Source organism: Hemicordylus capensis, chromosome 2, assembly GCF_027244095.1.
Source record: "Hemicordylus capensis ecotype Gifberg chromosome 2, rHemCap1.1.pri, whole genome shotgun sequence".
Lineage (NCBI taxonomy): Eukaryota > Metazoa > Chordata > Lepidosauria > Squamata > Cordylidae > Hemicordylus > Hemicordylus capensis.
The window spans coordinates 173,992,331-174,015,377 of NC_069658.1; the positions used below are offsets into that span (position 1 = coordinate 173,992,331).

Below are 23,047 nucleotides of genomic sequence, written 5' to 3' on the forward strand. Positions count from 1 at the left end.
GACATCTTGTCCACAGGGCAGCTCTTCCACCCTAGGCCTCAAGCCCGTCAGTCTCCCCTTTCTGTTCCTTAGGGGCTTGCCAACATAAATACACTGGGAAGCCTCTGCATAGTGTAAGACCCTCGCTTCATGCTGCACTTTTTAAAAGTATTGCAGCCACTGCTACAGTCTGCACTGGTAAAATAGGAATAGCCCAAGTTAAGAGTTCATATTTGTTAAACGTTTGGAAGTGTTTGGAGCCATTCATCTCCATGAGATCAGCGGTAGTGGAAAGAGGATTTTGTGCTTGAGAAGACAAGCGTGCCTGCCAAGGCAAAGAAGAAACAAATGATGGGACAACGGCAGCACTTATGCATGTGGGCCCTGGTGTCCTTTTTAAGCATTAAATAAGATCTGCTTACATTCTCAAGCTGTTCTTCTTAACCAGCAACTTGGCCTTCTTGGGAATGAAAATGTAGGTTCTCAGGATTCAGCTCTCTATGCTGCTGTTTATGACATGACTGCAGCTTGTACAGATTCTGCCTGGAGTGCAAACCATCTCTTTCCTACTGATTAAAAAGAATAGAGCCAGCTTTGTGTTTTGTTTTGTTAACTGTATTATAAATAAAAAATTTACAGCCTTCTCTACAGAGAAGCAAGAGACAGACAGACAGACAAAACATAAAAATAAAAATCAAGGTTCAGCTGCCCAATAAGCCTGGTCATGACACTCTGCGGCATTCACCTTGTCAAGAAAATGTGGCCTGGAACAAGGTAAGGCGAATGGAACTCTAGAGCCAAAAGGTTCCCCTACCCTCTTCTCTGGGATCAAATCATTGTAGCTTTGGTTACAGGCAGGCAACTGAGTCTCACAAGTGATCTCTTTTTGCCTTCCATTGTTAGGCAAAGGCACAGACCTTTATATTAAAGGCCCTTGCGGGTTGCACAAACAGAGGGTGAAAAACAGTGAGGAGGCCCACCTCTTGCAATGGCCCAGTGGAACATAGGAAACTGCCATATACTGAGTCAGACCATTGGTATATCTAGCTCAGTATTGTCTTCACAGACTGGCAGCGGCTTCTCCAAGGTTGCCTCTATGAAAGCTAAAATGAGTTATTTTAGAACAGATTCAGTTCTGCCGACATTAATTTTCTGCTTTAGTTCTGCTTGTTTAGCTGAAGGTAATGTTTATCTTTTCTTGATTTGACACTCTCAGCCCAAATCAAGAGAGTGCATATAGACACATAGGGCTGGTTCAGACATCACAGATACTTTGTTAAAATCTGGCTTTGCACAACACCCTCCACTTTTGGAATGTGATCTGCCTGCTCCAATACCCACACAAGCATCTACTGCTGATTTAGGTTAAAATAAACCAAAATTGGTCATGATGTCTGGACCATTCCATCTTGGTTGATTCTGACTTGCTTGAAATAAACCACAATCCAAAACCAAGGTTTGATGCGAGTTTCAGATCATGGATTATTTCAAGTCAGTAGGTTAGACTATATTAAGACCAGATGGTTTGGATTTCATGACCAATCTTGGTTTATTTTAACCAAAATCAGAAGCAGACACACACTGGAGGAGGGGAAGTGCACCCTCCCAAGGCTTAGAGATGTCATCCAGTGCCAGCTTTAAACAGAGGTTCCACAAGATGTCAGAACCAGCCTATAGTCTGGATTAAAACATATTTTCTTTATTTTTTTCATAAAATATCATATTCTCACTCTCAAGTATATCTGGATTCACACTCTCTGGTTGAGGCCCCCACCTCCACAGCCATTTTCTCTGTCCCCAAATCATTCCCTTTTGAAGGAAATGGGGTGGATCCATTTTTGCTGAATCTATTCCTTGTGCCATTGTGAGCTGATGGCAGCCTTTTACAGCAACCCCAGGAAAACACCCTTCTCCTTCTTATGGGAGCACAGAAGAGTCTGGATTCAGTTCTAGTCTGTAGAGGCAGATTTTCCTTCCATTACTATTTGCTGAGGGGTGGCAGTGAGGAAGAGGCACTAAGATGGACACTGGTGGTCATTCGTTCTCTTAATAGATGCGGACACAGCCCCTTTGGCATTTGGAGAAAGGGAAGTTACCAGCCCCCTTCCCTCGTCCATTCTGTTTGAGAAGGCACTGCTGTGATTTAGTGTGTGTGTCAGAATGCTGCTCACTGCCTTGGAAAGGGTTTAACAAGAGGCATGTGAAAAGGGTCTTTGGTCCAAGTTACGGAAGCAGAGGATCCCAGAAGCCAGATGGCAGGAGGACAGTTGAGATAGGACTGGTAACCAGCTATGAAAAGGTGGCATCCAGGATATCTGGGGATGCCGTGGAGGAAATTGCAGATGTCATGAGAGTCAGAATTCCTGGGTTTCAGACCAAGTTCTGGGTAAGCAGGTCAAGTTATCAATGCAGAGATCTGCTCACATCCCAAGGCCAATAGAAACCAGGTGTCCAAGATTCCCACTCCCCAAGACCATTGCCTTCTTCCCTGAGTCAGGAGTAGGATGCAGAACGCAGTCCAGCTGTTGATCCACAAATAACTGGCAGCCCCAGACAGTTGGTTGCCAAAAGGGAGAGTCAAGGACAGAGCAAGAGGAAGGGGTCAGGGGACCAGCATTTTTTCCACTGACCCCAGCTGTCAGAGAGCAGATGTACAGAATCCACAGTGGGGCCTCCAACCACAGCCATAACCAAAGTTTCAGATCTGGCTACTCCAAGCAGAAGTTCAAGGCTCACACACACAAAGCAAATCTTCAATCAGTAAGGAAGAAGATGCGCAGAAGGGCTAGACTGGAGTGCCTGATCTTGAGGGCAGTGCTCCGAGAAGCTTCCTGAGGATGGAGGCACAGTGTCCAGCTGAGCAAAATGTGGCAACCAGATAATTCCCATCACTGGCTTTCACAGATATTCTTCCTGTCAAGAGTGACAGACCAGCCCCACATCTGGAGAGTGCCTAATGCGACACAGAAGGGGGCTCCAAATCTCAGTCTTCTCTCTCATCACAGAGCATGCATGTCACCAAAGCAAGGCTGGAGTCCTGCGGAGGCGGGGGCAGTAGCTCTTCATGCAACTGATCCCCATAAGCTCAGGTGGTCCATTCTAGCAGGGGCTCCCATCCTAGGCATCAATCTTCCGCAGACTCAATCTACTGAAGGAGTTTCTGGAGAAAAAATAAATAATTACAACAGATATTTAAACAGTAACTTATTCTATACTGGGGGTTTGCAGAGGTTGGAGGGAGAGATGGGCAGAATGGCAAATGTGTAGTTTGCTTAATCCCGAAGGGTCAAAGGAGAGAGATTAGAAACAAATGTACAGTTTAAATTACTGATTTTGACACTATGACCCCAATCCCATATTCCAAAGCCAACTGCCTATATAAAAAGGTATTACAACTCTTTGAAAAGATGCTCAGAAGGTATGGCCTCCAGGGGAAGAAGCAGACTCCAGGAGAAGAAGCAGCCACTGAAAACAGTTGTGCTGTGCACACAGTATATAGATGCTGATATTAGTAGGAAAAGAAGACCTAAATTAACCATGCACTTGCAGAAGTGCCTCACCAGGCTATAGGCAATATACTACCACCCTAGTGTCACAGCTTAAAGTATTGGGAAACTGGGGAGAATGGAGCATTGGTTCACTTACCGTGAAGGCTTCTTCTGGTTGCTGGGGCCAAGGACATCTCCATGGGCTATACTCCTCACAAGCTCCAAGGCAGGACAGTTTTGATTTGCTGATAAAGAAGACGCCTACTCAAGCCTGAGGGGGATAACCTCGCCCCAGTTCTTTTGGGCCAAGTTATGTAAGGTACAGCAGTAAAGTATAAAGAGAATACAGGAAGGAGAAGACATAAGGACTCAATGTGATCCCTAAGTCAATAGTCCTGAGGGTCATCCTAAGAGCCTTGTCCACAAAGGTATTCTTTCAGATCTTCAGTTATCAGGCCTATAAGTGCCTAATAGACGGTCTCCCAGGAACAGACAAGCGTGCCAAACTGGGTCCTTGGCCACAGCAACCAGAAGAAGCCTTTACGGTAAGTGAACCTATGCTCTGTTCTTGGTTGCTGGGGCCAGGGACATCTCTATGGGACATACCACAGCTTGGGCTCCGACCAGGGCGGGAGCACTCTTGACTATTCCTGGGGAGGCACCTTTTGCAAGACTCTCCTACCAAAAGCAGCCTGAGCTGAAGCGTGCGAGTTAATTTTGTAATGTCTTGTAAAAAGAGATGGACTTTTCCACTTTGCTGCCAGGCAAATGTCCTGTACTGATGCATGTGTAGAGAAAGCAGCCGAAGTCACCGCTGCCCACGTAGAGTGAGCGACTACATGGGTAGGAGGCCTGAGGTGTTGGGCCTCGTATGCCATAGCTATGCAAGCTCTGATCTATCTTGCAGTTGTAGATGATGAAAATGCCATTCCCATGGACTGTGAAGGAATGATACAAACAAGGCATCTGTGGTCCTAAATGATGCTGATCGTTCTATATATTTCTTGAGACAGCGACGCACATCTAACTTGTGCCAGTGCTTTTCTTTTGTGTGCACCGAATGTGGGCAGAAAGATGGGAGGAAGATGTCCTGAGATTGGTGGAAGGCTGATGCCACCTTAGTTTGCACAAATGGATCCGGAATGAGGAGGACGGCTTCCTTTTGGAATATGCAGAAGGATTTGCTGACCAGCAGTACTTGCAACTCCAAAACAAGTCTAGCAGAGGTGATGGCAATTAAAAAGGCCAACTTAAATGACAAAATTCTTATGGGGATTTTAGCTGTGGGCTCAAAGGGAGGAAATTGTAAGGCCTTTAATACAGTGCGTAAGTCCCATGTTGGAAATCTATGAACGGTTGGTGGAGACAGTAAGGTCGCTCCTCTCAGGAATCGTTTCAGGTGAGGATGTGCTTGCCAGGTCTTCTTGGAGATGCCAGATATGAGGCCTACTGGCGATGCTACTTGCTGCTTCAGAGTATTTGGTTTCAGGCTTCTTTCTAGGCCATCCTGTAGAAATTGTAACAAGTGTTGTAGTGTTGCACCACCCCTAGGAATTGAGTGGTGTGCCATCCATCACAAAAATGCCCTCCACGTGTATTGTTAAATTCTGTTTGTTGAGGGCCTGTGTGAAACTAACATAGTCTGAAGCACCCTTTCAGAGTAACCCTGCTGGCTTAGAACTCGCCGCTCAGTTTCCAGGCAGCAAGCCATAACCAACCCGGGTTGGGGTGCTGTACCGCGCCATGTGTAAGCAGATCCCGAGACACTGGAAGAAACCATGGTTCTTCGGTTGCTAGGTGTAGAATCTCCAGAAACCATGGTCTCCTGGGCCAAAAGGGAACCACTAGGATAATCCTTGCACCTAGCAGACCTATTCTTCTTAACACTCTGGCCAACAGAGGAGTTGGTGGAAATGCATACAATAGTCCTTTCGGCCATGGGCTTGAGAATGCGTCCATATCCTCTGCTCCTCGGCAGGGGAACCCCATCATAAACCTTGGCAATTTTCCGTTTCCTGGAGTTGCAGACAAGTCCATAATGGGTAACCCCATTTGTTTTGTAATTTTTTTGAAGACCTGTGTGTTTAATGCCCATTCTCCCAACATCAGGTCTTCCCAACTCAGCCAGTTGGCCAACTGGTTCTGGTCCACCTTGATATGATGGGCTGTCAAGGAGCTGAGATTTGCTTCTGCCCAGCTGATCAGTAGAACTGCTTCCTGATGTAGTGACTTTGAACGTGTTCTGCCTTGTCAGTTCACGTGGACTTTTGCCTTTGTGTTGTCTGTTCTTACTCGGACATGCCTGCTCTGCAGCATCTGTTGGAAAGTTTATACTGTGTTCTCTCTCCTGTGGAAACCACATCCCCTGTGCTGACAAGTGCAGGCAGTGTGCACCCCAGCTCCTATTGCTGGCATCTGTGGTTATTATGAATTTTAGGGGATCCAATAACTCTTTTCCTTGCAGAAGATTTCATGTGGCCAGCCACCAATTGAGAGACTTGCGAACCTGCGTTGGAAGGTTTCCTCTGGGCAATGGCCAGCTGGTGCACTAATAGGAACCACTGGAGATTTCTTAGATGGAATCGTGCCCATGGGACCGCTTCCAACATTGCAACCATGAGCTCCAGTATTCTTGCCAACGCTGTGATCAATACTGTTGGTGTTGCCAGAGCCTGCCTGATTTCTGAAGTGATGGTCAGGTACCGGTCCTGAGGTAGGAACAAGTGGTCCTTTTCTGTGTTGATTACCACCCCAAGGTGTTGGAGTCTGTAGGCTGGTGTTAGTTGGCTCTTTTCCCATTTGACCAAGAAGCCATGCTCTTCCAGGGCTAGCAGAGTTGTTCTCAAGACACGCACAGCTGCTTGTCTTGAGCGCGACTGGAGGAGTAGGTTGTCCAGGTATGACAATATCCGGACCCCCTGGAGTTGTAAATGGGCCATGAGTGGTGCCAGCACCTTTGTGAACATGCGGGGAGCAGATGAGAGTCCGAACGGGAGTGCTGTGTATTGGTAATGTCGACCCACATACTTGAACCTGAGGAGGTTCCGACTGCCCTGATGAATGGGAAAATGAAGATATCCCTCCTTTAGATCTATTGAAGTCATAACATCCAGATGGTGGAGAGCTTCTGACACTGTACTCAATGTCTCCATCCTGAAACCCTCACATTTGACCCATTTGTTCAGATACTTTAGGTCCAAGATGGCTCTCCTTGACCTGTCCTTTTTTGGGATGGTGAACAAGTTAGAATAAACGCCCTTTCCCTCCTGATGGAAGGGGAATGGTTCCACTGCTCCGATATCTACCAGGTGTTGAATTGCTTTTAGGAGTTCTGAGTGCTTGATAAAAGAGCGTGAGTTGGAAGGAAACTGTGGAAGGGAGGGGCATCCAGTTCTATCTTGTACCCATGCTGGACAACATTCAGGACCCATCTGTCCGTGGTGGAAGATTCCCAGGTGTGAAAATAATCCGCCAGGCAGCCTCCCAGTCAGATTGTCCTTAAGTCATTGCTAAGGTTTGGCCTGATCATTTTGTGTGAACGGCTGCTTGTAGTTCCCAGTGCCTCTTTAAGAAGTACGTTGGCAGTTCCAAGAACCCCTCTGGTTTCTGAAGTCTCTTTCCCAGCCCCTGAAGGACTGGAATCCTCAAAAGGGCTGAGACTGCTGGAATGTCCTCTTAAAGGCTGTCCTTTCGGGTTTACGTGACACCAATGGCATGGTCTTTCGTTTGTCCTTTGATTCCACCAAGACATCTTTCAAAGCAGCCTCCCCGAACAACTTGGTGGTATCGTATGCCACTGCTGTCAGGTTATTTTTAGGTGTAGCATCTGCTTGCCAACTCTTCAGCTGTAGATGTCTTCTTTCGACAACTGATGCTGCTGAGGCACGTGATGAAAATCTAATTGAGTCCAAGGTTGCGTCAGTCACAAATGCTTGTGCCTTCTGTATTTTCACCAATTGTTGCCTCATCTTAATGGAATCAGAAGGTGGTTCGTTAAGCAGGTCATTCACCCATAAGTGGGAAGCCCTTGCCACCATAGAAGCTGCCGCTGCAGCGTGCATGGTTAATGAAGAATTATCATGGACCCTTTAAAAAGCCAATTCTGACTTTTTATCTGCAGGATCCCTCAAGTGACTTCCCCATCTCTAGGGACCAACGATCCAGAGACTAGTTGCACTATGGGAGCATCTGCATTAGGTGTTCTCAACAGTTCTGATGTCTCTTGTTGAAAGGAATAAAAACGGTTAGGCACAGTCATTGGCTTTCTATTTGTGGCAGGCAGTAACCATTCTTGTTTAACCACATCAGTAAACAATTCTGGCATGGGTAAAAGCATGTCTCTGGGCTTTGACCTAGGGAAAACTAGGTCCCCTCTTTCAGATGGAATAGGCTCTGAGTTCACCTTTGCTTGCAACCCTATTGCATTAATAACCCTTGTCATAAGGGAATTAGTTTTCTGACACAAACAAGCGCTGAGAAGCATTAGTAGGTTCTGTATTCCCTCCACCCCCGCCCGACCATTCCCCCTCTTTCTTGTCAGGGATGGTATCAGGGTCTTGGTTAGCCCCATCAGTTCTATTTATTTCATCCTCAGGATCAGCCTCACACTCAATAACAAGATTTGTCCAAAACCTTTGTTTTTTGGGCAGCAGGGTTAAGCACCTCAGGATCCCCAGAATCTTGTTCAGATGCCTCAGAGGAATGTAAGGTCTTAGATTTACTTTTTGTATTCTTAGACCCCTTTTGTTTCTTAAGATGTTTCTGTTTACAACTTACCTTTTTGGGAGGCAGACTGACACAATCAGACGAGGAAGAGCTATCAGTAGAAGAATACCCCCTCCTCCTTTTCTATGGTCTTTTTTTCTTTTTTGTGAGGCCAGACCTGATGGATTGTGTCAATAATTGCATTTTTAAACCAGGCTTGCTACTCAGGTGGGGTTGCCTTAGGTAGAATAGGGGGAAACGCTGATGGACCTGGCTGGGGATTATTCCCTTCTAAAGATGAACCCCCTGGCCCTTTGCTCCCTGGTCCTTCTTTTGCTCCCGGAAGTCCCCCGTTATCTCCCTTTTCGTTGTTGGGGCCCTCCATAACAAATCTCTGGCCTCCGTGCTGCGCTCCTCCTTTCATGCCCAAACAGGGCTTCTTTCTGCCACACCATCTTGCGGGATATAGGGGGAGCCATTGCAGCCACGCCTGCCCTTCCCGACGCTCCCAACGCTCTGATTTTGACCGAGGTGAGAGGTGGGTTGGGCAGGGGAAGCTTCATTTTTGCCTGGAAGGCGAAGACTGAGTTGTGCCCTGTACTCATTGAGCATCCCTGATGCTCTGTTGGCAACACTGACAGGAGGGGGCGCCGGGCTGCTGAACTACGAGTCTCGCGGCCTGTTAGCGGGAGACTCACTGCGGTCCCAGCAGCAGGTGGCATGAGTGGCTCCAAGGCGGCCGTTGCCAACGCTGTTTTTGCCGATAGAAGGTGCAGAGGGGCCCCAAAGGGTCTGGTCCCCCCCAGAATGTTTGCTCCTTGTCTCTTCCTTTTTGGTACCAGGATGATCCTGCACGGTCCTGTGTGCTCCATGCACCAGAAAAGTAATAGCAGGAGGGAGGGGAAGGAGATGGGAGGAAGGAGATATGATAGAAAGTTTTTGTGTTCTTTTTAAAGATATATAATTTACAGGTGGTCGGTAAGTAAAAATAAGGATAAAGGTTTTGAGAGAAGGAAGGTAATTTGAAGAGAAATAAAGGGAATTAGTGAGGAGAAAGATTTGAATGCTGCCTGGAACTACGAGGAGAGAAAGAACTGGGGCGGGGTTATCCCCCTCAGGCTCGAGTAGGCGTGTTCTTTTTTATCAGCAAATCAAAACTGTCCTGTCTTGGAGCTCGTGAGGGGTATAACTCATGGAGATATCCTTGGCCCCAGCAACAGAGAACCCCCAATATACTAATACATTGGAAATACGACAAGATTGGACAGCAGTGGAGACTCTCTTCAGAATCTGTGTACAGGATGGAGGGGGCAGAAGGGAGAGATTTTGTTTCCCCTTATGCTGAGGTGAATAGATGTCCTGCTTTTCTTTGGAGGGTTGGACTGGATAACCCTCAAACTCTATCTATGGGGCTAGTGGGAATGAATTGGATAGAATCCAACTTTCCTTGTCCCAACTGCTGGACACCTACATACTGTTTAGCAAAAACCACCACTACACTTCCAAATTATTAAGGGCTAGAGACATACACCTTACAAAACAAAAACACATAAGCAACAGATTCTGTGCTCTGTGGCATAGTTAGGCCCATGTGGCTTTCCAGACCTCGGGCATAATCCAACAGGAATTTCTTTTTGGACCAGAGAGCAGCACAAGAGCATATTAATTGGGCTTGCACAGGAGGAACTCCCAATGGATTGTTCTCTGTTTTCAGAGACATCCACACAGCATTTTAGCTCCTTTTAGGTTTCTCATAAAATCTTTGCTGATAGGGAAAAGAGGGAGGCTGAGACAATCAGGAGGGCAGGGGCATTAGAGAGGTGGTTGATGGAATTTCAGCAACAGACATTGGTAGAACTGTCTATTTGGCCTGTAAGTATCTTGGGTCTGGGTGTCCCTTCATGCCCTGCCCCTTAGTTGGTGCCACTACAAGTCAACATGGCTTCACTACATACCTGTGGGCAGAATGGGGGGCAAGAGGAGTATAGAGCTGAGGGATTTTGCGGTTGAGAAGTGGATTCAGGGCTTCCTTCAGGCGTTGGTAGTTCCTTTCTAGCTCTCGGTGGTACTCGCGTTGGTCTGGCCCAATCAGTGTCTTGTTCTTGCGAAGGGCATCTTCACACCTAAAAGGAAGCAGCAGGGGTGAGGGCCACAGAAGCACCAGCCTAGAGATGACCTTGGGGAATGTTATCTCCCCTTCCTTTGGACACAGGGGCAGTGTTCCCTCTAAGGTGTGCGCATGAGTTCGCGCTTACAAGTTTTTGGATGTCCGCTCAGTTAGTTTTAGATCCTGCTTAGGTTGACTCTGGAAAGACCAATTCTGAATGCACATGTACATACATTGCCTTGATACTGCTGCCCAGAACACAACTCATTTTGCACACAGATGAAAAAAAAAATATAGAGAGAGAACACTGCACAGGGGTGATGTTATCTTTAAAGGGTTGGGATCTAGACCCTAGTCTTCGGCAGAACTGCCACAAACTCCTAATTTGAAATAACCCAAAGCAGAGCCAGCCCAGTGAGGCAGTTACCTCAGGTGGCAGACAGCAAGTTAACTGCCTCCATTGGCCCACTGCCTGCCTCACCAACTGCCCCATTAGCAGGCAAGGGAAGCACCATTAGGAACTAGAACGAAGTACTTTGGACAGAGAGGGCTATGACTGGCACCAGAAGGCCCAAGACCATCCCATCACCTCAGGGCACTCTTAAGCAACTATCAGACCCCTTGGCAGCATGTGACCAGCAATATTTTAAGCCTTAGAAAATGCAGCACAGGGTATACTTAGAAGACACCATGTACTCAGAACCGTCAGCTACCTTAAAACTAACAGGGCCTGCAGCAGTCAAACACACACAACCCTGCCCTCCCTCTTACAATCAAGACAGGAGTACCTCCAAGAGGAGAAATCAAATTTCCCCTGGTTCTTGCAGTGGAAATCTTCATAGGCAAGAGACCAAAGCACAACTCAGCTAAAGAACAAATCCTCCCTGCCCCCCCGAAAAAGCCAACAAAAAAAACCCCACACCACCCAACAAAAAGTGCACATGAAGGGCAGATGACAATTTCTAGCCAATACTAGTCATCCTTCTTTGAGTAGTGTGAATTATATTCTCACATATCCTGGTATAAGCTACATTTTGTAGAAGAACTGGATACACTGAATGAGCCTCTTCTCACAAGCAGTGAGGACTCCAGAGCAGGCTGCAGGGAAGGCGGGTTAAACCTACCTTCCCTGCTGACAATCCATCTGGCATTGCTGGGCAAGCTCCCCGCAGGCCCAGACGATTCCCCACACACACAGGCAGTGGGAAGGGCCGGGGCTGGGATCGTGCAAGTGCATGGTGCATCATGGGGATCCCCCCTCCCCTCCCTGGGCTCCCCCGCAGGGCTGGGATCCTTTAGCCACCAAGTGGGCTGTCTCAGTACACTTACTGCAGCCATTTCATATCTGTGTAGTGGGGTGGTCTATGTGAAAATGGATGGAGTACAGGAATGACTAAGCCGAACTAAACTACAGGAGCTCTGCATGCTCAGTGATGAGCTTCTGGTGTCAGGACTGCACACTATGCAAGTGCACCAGGATGTGTAACCTACAGGCTGTCAGCAAAGTTTTGCATTTTATTTCACTTTTTAAACTTATGATGCGTCTACCCCAAAATGGCATTTGGAACAACATTCAAGAAATTTGTAAACATGACTGTGCAAGAACGTTACATGTGACGGAGTTTGCACCCATAGTTTCAGGGCAGATGTGGGTCTGTATGCACAGTACCTCTTGGTAAAGTCCTTGAAGCAGAGCCGCAACTTGTTATGGTGCCGGTATAGCTTGGGGTCATCGGGGATCTCAGCCAAAAACACTTGTGCCACTTCCAGAGGGCCCTGGAACACACAGGATATGGGGTCAAAGTGGGCCAGGGGAGCCCTAGAAGTTTAGTCCCTTGGGCACCGCAGGGTCTATGCCTGTATGCATGGGGGAGTGTTTTTCTTCCAGCATTTTCACCACCATCATGCTCACAACCTCAGCTCCAGCCAATAACCCATTCAGGGTTATTGAATGCAAAAAGAAGAGAAGAAAATGCACACGGTGCAAAGACTCTTTAACCCAATCCCATGCTTTCCTCTCTCTGCTCCCACCTTCAGTTATAACCTGAACTTTCCTCTCCACTTCCCCCAGGATTAAACTCTGTTCTCATGCCACCTCCACACCTGCTGATACTCCACCATCTCAATGGCTCTGCTAACCTGGCTTGAATCCCCTTTGCCCCAAGTCAATCATTTCCCCCCATCCCATGGTACCTGGTTGACTGTGGTGCCAACACACCCCTGCAACACCATCTGCAGCATCTTGGCATCAGCTGGATCCTGATGAGTAGCAAAGGCCAGCTCCTGGGTTTTCTTCTGCATGTCTTCAATGGCCACCTCAATGGGAATGAGAATAATCTGGGGACACAGATTGAGTGATGGAAATACAAACAGAGTCAACAAAGTATTTCTCTGCACCCCTTGGTACTATATGTATACTGTGCTACAAAAAATTGAACTCTGCACCCAATCTGAATTCTGCATAAGGAAAAGCTTAATTCTGTGACCTGTATAAATAATGAAAATGGAGTTGATTTGTACCATCTCTTACTTTTCTTAACTCACTCTGCAATGTTTACTATTTTGCATCATTTATTCTAGTTTTGCTGGTCATGGGGAGGGGCAAGGAGCTTTCAGGATACTGAAGCCCCAAACCCATTCCCTGGAAATGTTGCCCACACACTTTCAAGCATATCTCCACAGCCACGAGGACTAGAAATCTGCATGCATACATCTATCTATAAATTACTGATACCAAGCTCAGTTCCCAGGAAACCCAATTCTGCCCTTGGTACCACACCAAGAGCATCCTGTATGCTGCCTCTCCATTCTCATGTGCCTCCCACTCATCCCTCTTTCCCACCCGAAAGCACCTCTTCCTTGTGGATGACATTGATGCGGGTTTTGATGTAGGGGAAAGCATGAGAGGTGGTGAGCAGAGTCTTGCGCTTGAACTGCTCGTGCAGATCACCATGTGCTCGCCCATCCAGCGTGAAGGGTGTGCAGAACATGAAGGTGCGTAAGTTGTAGTTCTTGTCAAAGTATGTGACACGGTCCTTCAGTTCATATGTGTCAAAGAAGGGTTCCACATAAGTCAGTTGGATGTATGCCTGAGGCAGGGAAACCATCACAAGGCAGAGGTCAATAAGAGTTAAGGAAGCGTCCACACACACACAACTGCAGCCATGATACCCAGACTAAAACATGATCCCAGAGTGCCTTTGGAACAACCAAAACACCAAACAGACACACACTCCTGATCAATCCCACATTGAGACAAGCCCCTTGTCACAAGTTAAGAGAGAGAGGAAGGAAGCCTCTTTTAGCACTTTATAGCATAATGGAAAATGGCAGTTTAATATCCTCTTACTTCTTGGTTCCTCCCCCACCCGCCAATTTCAGCATATAAGCATATAATTCTTCACCACCATGGTAGGGGAAGAGGGGCATGTGTGGCAATTTGGATCTTGCTTAGAATGCCATGTGGTAAATCTTTAGGAGTCTCTCTCCCTGCAGCTCTTTCCTGCTGAACGCATGAAAGGATCCCAGGCAACTCCCCCTTTTCTCTATCTCCCAGTCCAACAAGGGTCCCAGACCTTGGCAATGTCCACCTAGTTAACGCACTCATATGTGCAAGAGAAACTACCTTGTTAGGATCCAACTTGGCCTTGTCCACAGGGTTGGAGTCTTTGATGATTTCTACCATTTCATCCCCAAACCGCTCCACATAAAACTCCTGCAAAGCAGAACAAGTGGGGAACAGTTCTTCAGGGCAATGCAAAAAGGAAACGGGACACCTTTGAGTGGGCCTGGCAGCAGGTGAGTGTCTCTAGCCATGGAAGCCAAAGGGGAAATTCCTTGCAGGGCAGTCTGTGCTTCCAAGAACAAAGAGAAAGCCTTGAGGGCACAAGGACTGGAAACTGTACAGACAGGGGCCACAAGGAAGCTCAGTTATTCACTGAGGCAGCATTCATCAGCAAATCAAAGATTTTGAATTCCAGAGGATACAGCAGTAAAAACTTAGTGGAGCATCTGGACTCCCAACTAAGTGCACATTCTCGCAGTTCTTTGAGTGTAAGGGCCACATCATATGTAGTGAAACTCTTACCTGCAAAGCACCTTCTTATACATAAAACTTGTATTGAATACATGTATTATATTGAATTGAATGCATATTCTTTACCTGTTTTACCTTTGCCTCCATCTCCTTCCCCTCCCTCCACTGCTTCTCCCTACAGTACATTTTAGAACGTAAGCTCCTTGAAGCAGTGTTCTGTTTGTTACTCTGTAACAAACAAGTCACTAGTAACTAGAGGACACAATATGAATAATAGTGGAGAATCTGCACATAGATCAACTGCTCTGTCACACGTGTGCACTGCATTGTGTGTACATGTGCTGAAAGCACAAACAGGCAGCATCTTCCCAGTGCAGATATACCAAGTTCAGAAGCAGCAGCATAATACATGCACATGTACTCAAGCATGACAACTGACACTGTATTCCTGTCTACCTGATCTCTTTGTTGGCCTGTCCTCTCTTGCATTCCTTCCCCTCAATGCTACATTACATTCTCCCCAGACTTGCTGTCTTGATCCACACCTCCTTCATTGTACTCCAGCTCTTACCTCGAGTCGGTGAGAGATTTCAGCTAATTTGGTGATGGAGGGTTCTTTGTACACAAACTCCTGTTCATCCAGATCTCCAAACTTGCATCCATAGAAGCCAACCCGGAAGTATGTCCCAAACATCCTCTAAGTGACCTAAAGGGGTGGAGCAAATGAGAGTAGGACAAGACTCAGGCTGGTGCCTTGAGTGCTGACTCCAAAGCCTTCCTTGCTAAGCCACTCACCCACCCTACTCTAAGCACTCCCCTCCCAGTGTTTTTCCATATGCACATAGGATCCTGAAAGGAAAACTGGTATCTGAAACCAGGTTCCCTCCACCCAATTCTTGTTCCAATAAAGGGCAAATGCTGCATCTGTGTCCCCACCTAAAATACAGTAAACGAGACTCTAGCTGTAGCCTTGATGAGGTTCTAACATCTCTCCTGAGACTTCCCACCAAAGTCCTTTGTTGTGAGGCTGGCCTCCCTTACTATGTGTATGTGAAGTAACCATGCAAAATTCTAACAGATGTTATTCTAACTTACCAAATCAGGACAGGGCCGAGAAGTCCATGGTGAGTTAGGTGAATTGAAAGGAAAGCAAAAGAAGAAAAACAAGTTAGCATGAGTATGGCAACTACTGAAACACAGTAGTTGACTAAGGCAGTTGCCTTATGACCGTTCCACTCCTTAAGGCTGGGGACAGATAGCTAGCTCTACATTGCCACCTAGAGGTCTCTGGAAAGTTATCATTGCCTGTGACCAAAATTCCAGACAGCACTACTTCCATTGTTTCCAATGGAAGTAGCACTTTGTGACTGCCTAGAAGTGGTCATTCCACAGCTACCCAGTTGTGCTATGCTGTCTCTGAGCACATTCCGCTGTGTGGGATTCTGCTGCGTGGAATGCTGGCCGCTCTTTATTCCTGTCCCATCAAGCTCTCATCATGTTAAGTTGGTTTGACAGTTTTCTATAGCATTTTAAGCAGTATCTGACAAAGCACAACCTGCCCTGCTACAACAGGCATGTTGTACAGTGCCCCCTTATCAGTGGTAATGAGACCATGCTCTTCTCTCCATCTGCATACTACAGATGCCTTAAGCAGTGTCTAAAGTTTTTCCTAATTTGGGGGGCTAGGTGAAGGATGTGTGCACGTCCACAATCACACAGCCTTCTGAAGAACTAAAAAGAAAAAAGAATAGCATACAGAAACTACGCATTCCCACACAGCAACATTCCACCATTTGTGGGGACATGTTCTTATTCTTGAATGGTGATTCTCACCAAAGAAATACCAGCATTCTTGCTTTTTATTTGAATGGTGAACCCTCCCTGGCCTCAATATATTCAAGAACATTTTCTCTCAATTTCCATTTGTGTGAAACAGACGAGGCAAGAAGCTGCTTGCGTCCAATCTGTTTCACCACTGTACTGATTTTCATGGGTCTGGAAGAGTGGGAACCATCAGGCAAAAAGGTTTCCTCCCTGAAGTGAGGTTCTCTTCATCCCTTCCAATACTTCTGTACAATTAGCAAGCAATATATGTTTTAAAACTATTTTAAAATTTGTTTCATATTGTTTTAAGCTGATTGATTTGAATGGTTGTTTGTTGATGTTGTATACTGCCCAGAACCTCTAGATAGGGCGGTATAGAAATATAATAAATAAATAGTTACTACCTCAGGGTCAGTGCCACAGTAAAGGGGCCATCATCCCCACTGTTTTTGCAGAAATGATGTCTGCAGAGAGCCTAAGACTGGCCCAAAATTCCCTCTCAATAATCTCATCCATACATTAAATGCTTTTTCATTAGTTGCTTGACATGTATGGATTCCCCTCCTGTGCCAAATCACTAGAGTTCTTTGCTGAGCATGCTTTAGAAGCATTTTGTCATCAGGATTTATTTATTTAATCCATTCCACTTTCAGTGACTCAGAGATGCATTGTTACCCACCTTGAACTTCAGGACAGAGGCAAGTATACACTGAATAATAGAGTTTGGGATCCCTTCCAGACGATGGCTGTGAACAAGGCCTGAGCCAGCGCTCCAGAGACACTCCCATGCTTCCCCATCCCCACCAAGCTCCAACCATTTCCCCTCCTAGATCCACATAATACTCTTTCTGAAAGCACAGGGAGATTTGGGCTGGAGAAGTTGCAGAGAGCAGGGAAGATCTTCTGAGCACTGATCTGCCAAGTAGTAAGAGCAGGAGGAGCTGCAGGGAGGGCATACACTGTCTTAATTAAAGATGTTGTGCAGCAGGGTCTCACAGGAGCTGGCCCATCACCTGGGAAAGGCTGGGGACCCCCCCCCCAGATGAATGGCTCTAGAAACAGGAGCAACGCCACAGTTGTGTGACAGAGCATCCTGACAGGAGCCAGCCTCTAGGGGCTTTGGGGTGAGGATAGGAGCAGGGGACAATGCACCACAGGTGAGGAGGCTGCAGTGGAAGACTCCACCCCCGGAGAAAGCTGAAGGCCTATTAAAGGAGGAGGAGAAACGAAGGAAAAGGTGGTGAAAGGACGAGGAGCACTATACTGGAAGTAGCCATGAGCCAACATCTCTGTTCCAACCGGAAGCACGACCTGAGAGGAAGACCCAGAGGAAGGAGGACTTTGTGGTGAATACAGAGGAGAGTTGTTTGAGGGGGAGGAGATACTGCCCCAGAGAGCCCTGAAGGGAAGCAGGCACCCCTGTTGAAGCCAAGTGGAGGGCACTGTCTAGGATCCCCTCACAGGGAGCAAGATTGGGAAGGGGGAAGAAGAGCTGAGCTGAGCCAGCCTCCTCCTCTGATGGGCCAGTAAAAAAAACAAAAACAAACCCTCAGTAAAAGGGAATGAAGTTGCCTGATCCAGTGGTGTTGTCTGGCTCCATTCACTTACTCTGGTGTTGCCCTATGAGGCCCAGGGGTTCCTTGAGCCCATTTGATGTCACACTGCCCCTCAATGGGCCGTGTGATGTCACATGGCCTCAGCTTCTGTGTAAGTACTTGAGATTGACCAAGAGTGGACTGGGCTAGTTCCTGTTCCCTCTTGCCAGAGCAGCACATGGAACTGGTTTCTGGATCTCAGATTCCTTCCCAGATAGGCAACTTGCAAGTAGGACAGAGTTCCAGGACTTCTACTTTCCTTTTAGGGTACTCCTTGCTGGTGGAAATTGTATGTATATGGTCATATGCAAATCACTTGGAAGACAAAGACGAAGACACACACACACACGTGATTCACAAACTTCCACATGCTGGCAGTGAAATATTTTTGCACTAAGCTTCCTGCCCTATGGATGAGTTTTCTCTGATTACCACAGTGAGAGGGGAAAATGTCAACTACTCTTTAAGAGGCAGACATGAGACCTCTTCTTAAAGTAACGTTGCTTAGTGCCTCCAGCGATTACATGCAGTATTGCATTCTCTGCTTGTCACAGGTAAAGTGCACAGGAGATCAAATCAGGTGAAAAGCAGAGCCCTCTTAGTAGTGTCTCCAGCATCTTGGACTTATTTTTCCAAGGAGGTAGCCAAGACAGCATAACTGTAGTTCTTTGAGTGGTCTTCTGTGATCACACTTGGGTTATGCACCTGCACAGAGTACTCGTCTGGAACCTTCCAAAGCTTCACCAAAGAAGGCAAAAAGAGCAGGAAATAGCTCCCCTCTCTATCTCAGTCTAGGAGACTGTCGCAACCAAGATATATAATAACACAAGATAGGCTGCTGTGTGGAGGTAGGGTTGGTCGTGTGAATGCACAAAAGACCACTCATAGTTATATGTAGAAAACCTGCCTTTCTTCTTTGTGATCTCTGTGCATCACACTTGAGATAATAGCAAGCTGTACCTGATAATAGCTTACCTGAACAGAGGGAGCAGCCTATTGCCTGGAGCACTTTGATTCCAAACACCGTCTGAGTCCAGGATGTCCAGCACATAGTAGCGGATGAATGTGGAGGGTTGCGGCCTGGTCGCTGTCCTGCAGATTTCATCCAGTGGTATTCCATTCCAGAAAACTGTTGAGGCCATTGATCTGATGGAGTGTGCACTGACAGGGCAAGACAGTGGGGTTTTTTTTGCCAATTGGTAAGCTAAGGAGATGGCTCCTGTAACCCAGGTGGGGAGCATTGTCCCCTCTAAGGTGTGCACACATGCATGCACTCACAAGTTTTCTGATATCCGCTCAGTTAATTTTAGATCCTGCTCAGGTTGAATTAGGAAGGCCCTACTCTGAATGTGTGTGCCCACAGTGCCTTGATACTGCCGCCAAGAACAAAAATCATTCCACATAGAGATGAAAAAAATTAGAGGGACCACTGGTGGAGAGCCTCTGGGTAAGGATGGGTAATCCCTTAGAAGGACTGGAGTAGCTGACTATTACATTTGTTAGTCTGCTAACCAGGGGCGTAACGAGGCTGGAGTGGGCCCAGAGACAAAATTTTTAAATGGGCTCCTCGCTGATACACACACACACTCACTTCACATGTGACTTGCCTCTGGGGGCCCCCTCGAGGCATGGGGGCCCCCAGGCAGCCGCCTCCCCTTGCCTAATGGTAGTTACGCCCCTGCTGCTAACTAAGCAACTAAGAATACTGTCTTTAGAGAAAATAGTCTCAAACTGCATTTGCAAGAGGCTCAAAGGGCTACGACATCAACTGATTCAAAACTAACTGTAGATCCCATTGAGGTAATAGACAAGGCATGGCAGGAAACAATTTTAATAAATCTTTCAAAAACTTCTTAATGGTTGGGTCGGAGAACAGATCCGAAACTTTATGGTTTGCAGAGATAGCTGCCAAGTGAACTCTAAATGAGGCATGTGCCTGTCCTGCTTCCTGTAAGGACAGCTGGTATTCTAAGATGACCTGGACTGACACCTCAGCTGGAGAGGAACACTTGCTTGAAGCATGCATGCAGAATTCCTTCCACATAGCTGCATGGCATTTATGGGTGGATGGCTTTTTTGAGGCATCCACCTGTAACTCTCTGGACCAGTTTGGCAAACATTATCTCCCCTCTATCCTCAGTCTATCAGATGTAGCGAGGAGTGCAATACCTTGCTGTCATCCACAGTCAGAAGATGAGAAATAGGAGGCAGGTGCAGGTAAGTGCAATCGACCAGGTGCAATAGGGTAGTGAACCATGGCTGTCTAAGCCACCAAGGGGTGACTGTGAGTGTGTGCGCATGGTCTCTTTTCAGCTTTAGGATGGATGACCTTTGGGATCAAGGTAGAGAGGCATAAACTCATTCTCGCTCCCAAATGAGGAGGAAGGCAGGGACTTCAGGTCCGAGCCAGCCCTGCTGCAGAACTGAATGTGCTCTCCATCTGCTGAACACTTTGGCCAGTACCCTCAGGTCTAATAACTATTCATGAAACTGCATGTTCCGATGAGAGAGCATGCCAGAGTGTTGATCTTCCCTTCTATGTGTATTGCAATGGGCCAGATCCCTCTGTGCACGCACCACAACCATATTTTTTAACAAGATAGAGTTTGAGATGCTGTGCCTCTTTAATGATTTAGATAGGATCTTGCTGTCCATGAGAATGAGGATGGGCCTGCCCGTGAACCATGGTTGGAAGGCTCTCAGTGCATGAAAGAGCACCAGGAGCTCAAGGCAGTTTATGTGCCTGTGTGCTTTGCTGCACGACCAGATACCTGCAATTGTGAAGTTCTTGAAATGGGCTCCCAAGCATTTGAGGCATTTGTGGTTATGTGACTGGTCTACCATCGAACAGCAATTTGTACATCTGGTGGTGCTGTAAGGATCTCCTTGACACTGGCAGTGGGGTTTGAAATTGTCCAGGAACCAGGCTTGTAGGATCCACATGTGGAAGCATGCCAGGGGAATGACTGCTGTTGTGGAGGCCATCAGCCCTAAGACCTGCTGTAAGAAGCGTGCTGTGTGCTTCTGTTGTTTACAAAAAAAATTTGCGGCCTCCCAGATGGAGGCAATTACGTGGTGGGGAAGGTAAGCCTTTCCCTGTCTGGAAATGAGAAGGGTACCAAGAAATTCTTTGGATTGGTTGGGTGTCAGAAATCACTCTGTCCCCCTCTTCTGCCCTTAACTCTTGCAGTAGATGTTTCGGAAGTCCACCCAGCAAATGTTAAAAGGATCAAACATACAAAAGTGTGAACTTTGAAGGTTGAAGTGAGTGTTGGAATTGACAGCCCAAATAATCTGAATGTACTGGTGAAAGGGGCTGAAGCTCTTGTGAGAGAGGAGGTACCACGTGTTTCTTCTTTTTCTTTGGCTGTCGGTCAGCCAAATAAGCATCCTCCACAGCCTGTAGCTTGTTTTTCTTGGCGGGCTTCAGCTGCTGATGTGTGCTCAGAGTTTTCAGGGTGGTTGCTGCACTGTCTTCAGTTTAAGTGTTAAGTCTTGGGGTGCTTTTTTAGCACCTGAACTGTTGGGTCAGATTCCCTGTTCGGGTCCAGTAGACTAGGGGCTGAAGGTGGGGCTGGTGGTGGCCTCAAAGTTGCTGGGGCCATAAGTGGTGCTACAGGTGGCCTGGGAGCCAGGAGCTTCAGGGGAGGTGCTGTGCTTTTAGCATCAGGAGCAAGTGGTGCAGATTTAGAGGCCGGTACCAGGGCTGTTGCTGTTGGTCCCGAGGACAAGCCTAGGGGTGTGCACGGAACCGGGAGGGCCCAGCTGGGTTTGAATCTAACTGGACTCGAACCCAAACCAGGCCCAGTTTGGTTCCATGCGCACTGAGCCAGGCCCCAGTTCGGCTCGAAAGGGCGGGGGGTCAAAAACAAACAAACATACACACACACACACATATATATATCCAGCAACCCATGCATGCAAATGGCCAGTGCGCACGCACAGCACCCTTCAAAATGGCTGTTGTGAGTAGGCAGAGGGCCAAACCGGCCTTAAAATGACTGGGGGGCAGGGACTGTTGGAGCCCCCTCCTCCCCCCACTGTTTGTTTTTGAACCCCTGAGCCAGCCTGGGGAATTCAGTTCAAGGCTGAGCCAAACCAAACAGAGCCCGGTTTGGCTCAAGGGCGAGCCATTGAACAGGCCTGGTTCAATGGCGAACTGGCTCGACCTTGAGCTGGTTCGCACATCCTTAGACAAGCCGAATGGGATTGGCTTCAGAGATGATGCTGGCACTGTTGGTCCCGAGGATGTGCCCAAAGTAAGGGGCTTCAGAGGCAGCACTCTGCTTTTAGCAGCAGGATTAGAGGCCGGTGTTGGGTCTTGCAATGTTGGTCCCGTGGCCAAGCCCTACGCAGTCATAGGCATGTGGTCATTAGGTAGGGGCATAGTACCCAAACTGACCTGCATGGTGGTACTCCCTGCTTTCACCAATATACAGGAGGGGGCTTCCGCCCACAACATAAATGCTTGCCTGGAGGGCTCATTCCCAAAGGAGTGCTCCTAGTCAGGAGGCCCTATTGTATCTGGCCTGTTCGGTAAATCCCAGCTAGACTTTAGGTGCATAGGTTTACTCTATGGGCTTCACTGAGACATGGAAGGCATTTGGAGTGTCTGTCAGAAGTAGAGATCTTCATGGAGCATTCTCAGCATTCTGAGAGGGCTTAAAGGAGAGGGGAGGCAACATATGAAAATGCAGTATCAACAGGCAGAAACAACTAGAATAAAGAGAGTAGGAAAAATGCAGTGAAATAATAATAGAGAAGGAATAATATGGTCTGTGTTTTGAAAAGGTAAATCCAGAGGAATGCTCCGAGGTGATGGTCGACGAAAATCTGAGGCAGGCAAGCTCATTCTCTAGGGGGAGCTATTTTCAGCTCTTTTTTTCCTTATTTGGTGAAGCTTTGGAAGGTTCCAGACCAGGGCTCTGTGTAGGCACATAACCCAAGTGTGATGCACAGAGACCACAAACTAAAAACCTAATAGTACAGGTATTTTTAGAAGGGACTGCAAAGCTTTCCTTTTTAGAACAAAATCGTAGGAATTTATCCTCTCTAATAAAACGCTTGGTGTCCGTCCGTGGACGGACACCAAGCGTGTGTCCGTGCCTCCCTTCCCTGTTCTGCGCCTGCGCTTTGCGCAGGCGCAGAACAGGGCAAGGGAGACACGCTCGCCGGTACCCGGCAGCCATCTTGGGCGGCCAGAAGTGGCCGCCCCAAAGAAGCCGGAAAACCGGCGCCGGGGTAAACTGGGCGAGGCAGCGGCAGAGCCGCTGCCTCGGCCAAAAGAGACGGAGGCCGGGGGCGGAGGCCACTT

The 23,047-nt window shown here is 47.4% G+C and overlaps 1 protein-coding gene across 4 annotated transcripts in view; it reads right to left on the reverse strand.

Moving 5' to 3' along the window:
• Positions 1–572: 572 nt before the first annotated feature.
• Positions 573–23,047, reverse strand: part of DOCK6 (dedicator of cytokinesis 6) — a 164,227-nt gene continuing 141,752 nt past the window's right edge. For all 4 annotated transcript variants that reach the window (XM_053291865.1, XM_053291864.1, XM_053291863.1 and 1 more), the window contains 7 exons: positions 14,886–15,011; positions 13,904–13,993; positions 13,131–13,367; positions 12,472–12,615; positions 11,948–12,054; positions 10,127–10,294; positions 573–3,139 (listed from right to left, as the gene is read on the reverse strand). In XM_053291865.1, coding sequence (XP_053147840.1) covers positions 3,097–3,139; positions 10,127–10,294; positions 11,948–12,054; positions 12,472–12,615; positions 13,131–13,367; positions 13,904–13,993; positions 14,886–15,011 — 915 coding nt within the window. In that variant the 3' untranslated portion in view covers positions 573–3,096. The remainder of the gene's footprint in view (positions 3,140–10,126; positions 10,295–11,947; positions 12,055–12,471; positions 12,616–13,130; positions 13,368–13,903; positions 13,994–14,885; positions 15,012–23,047) is intronic.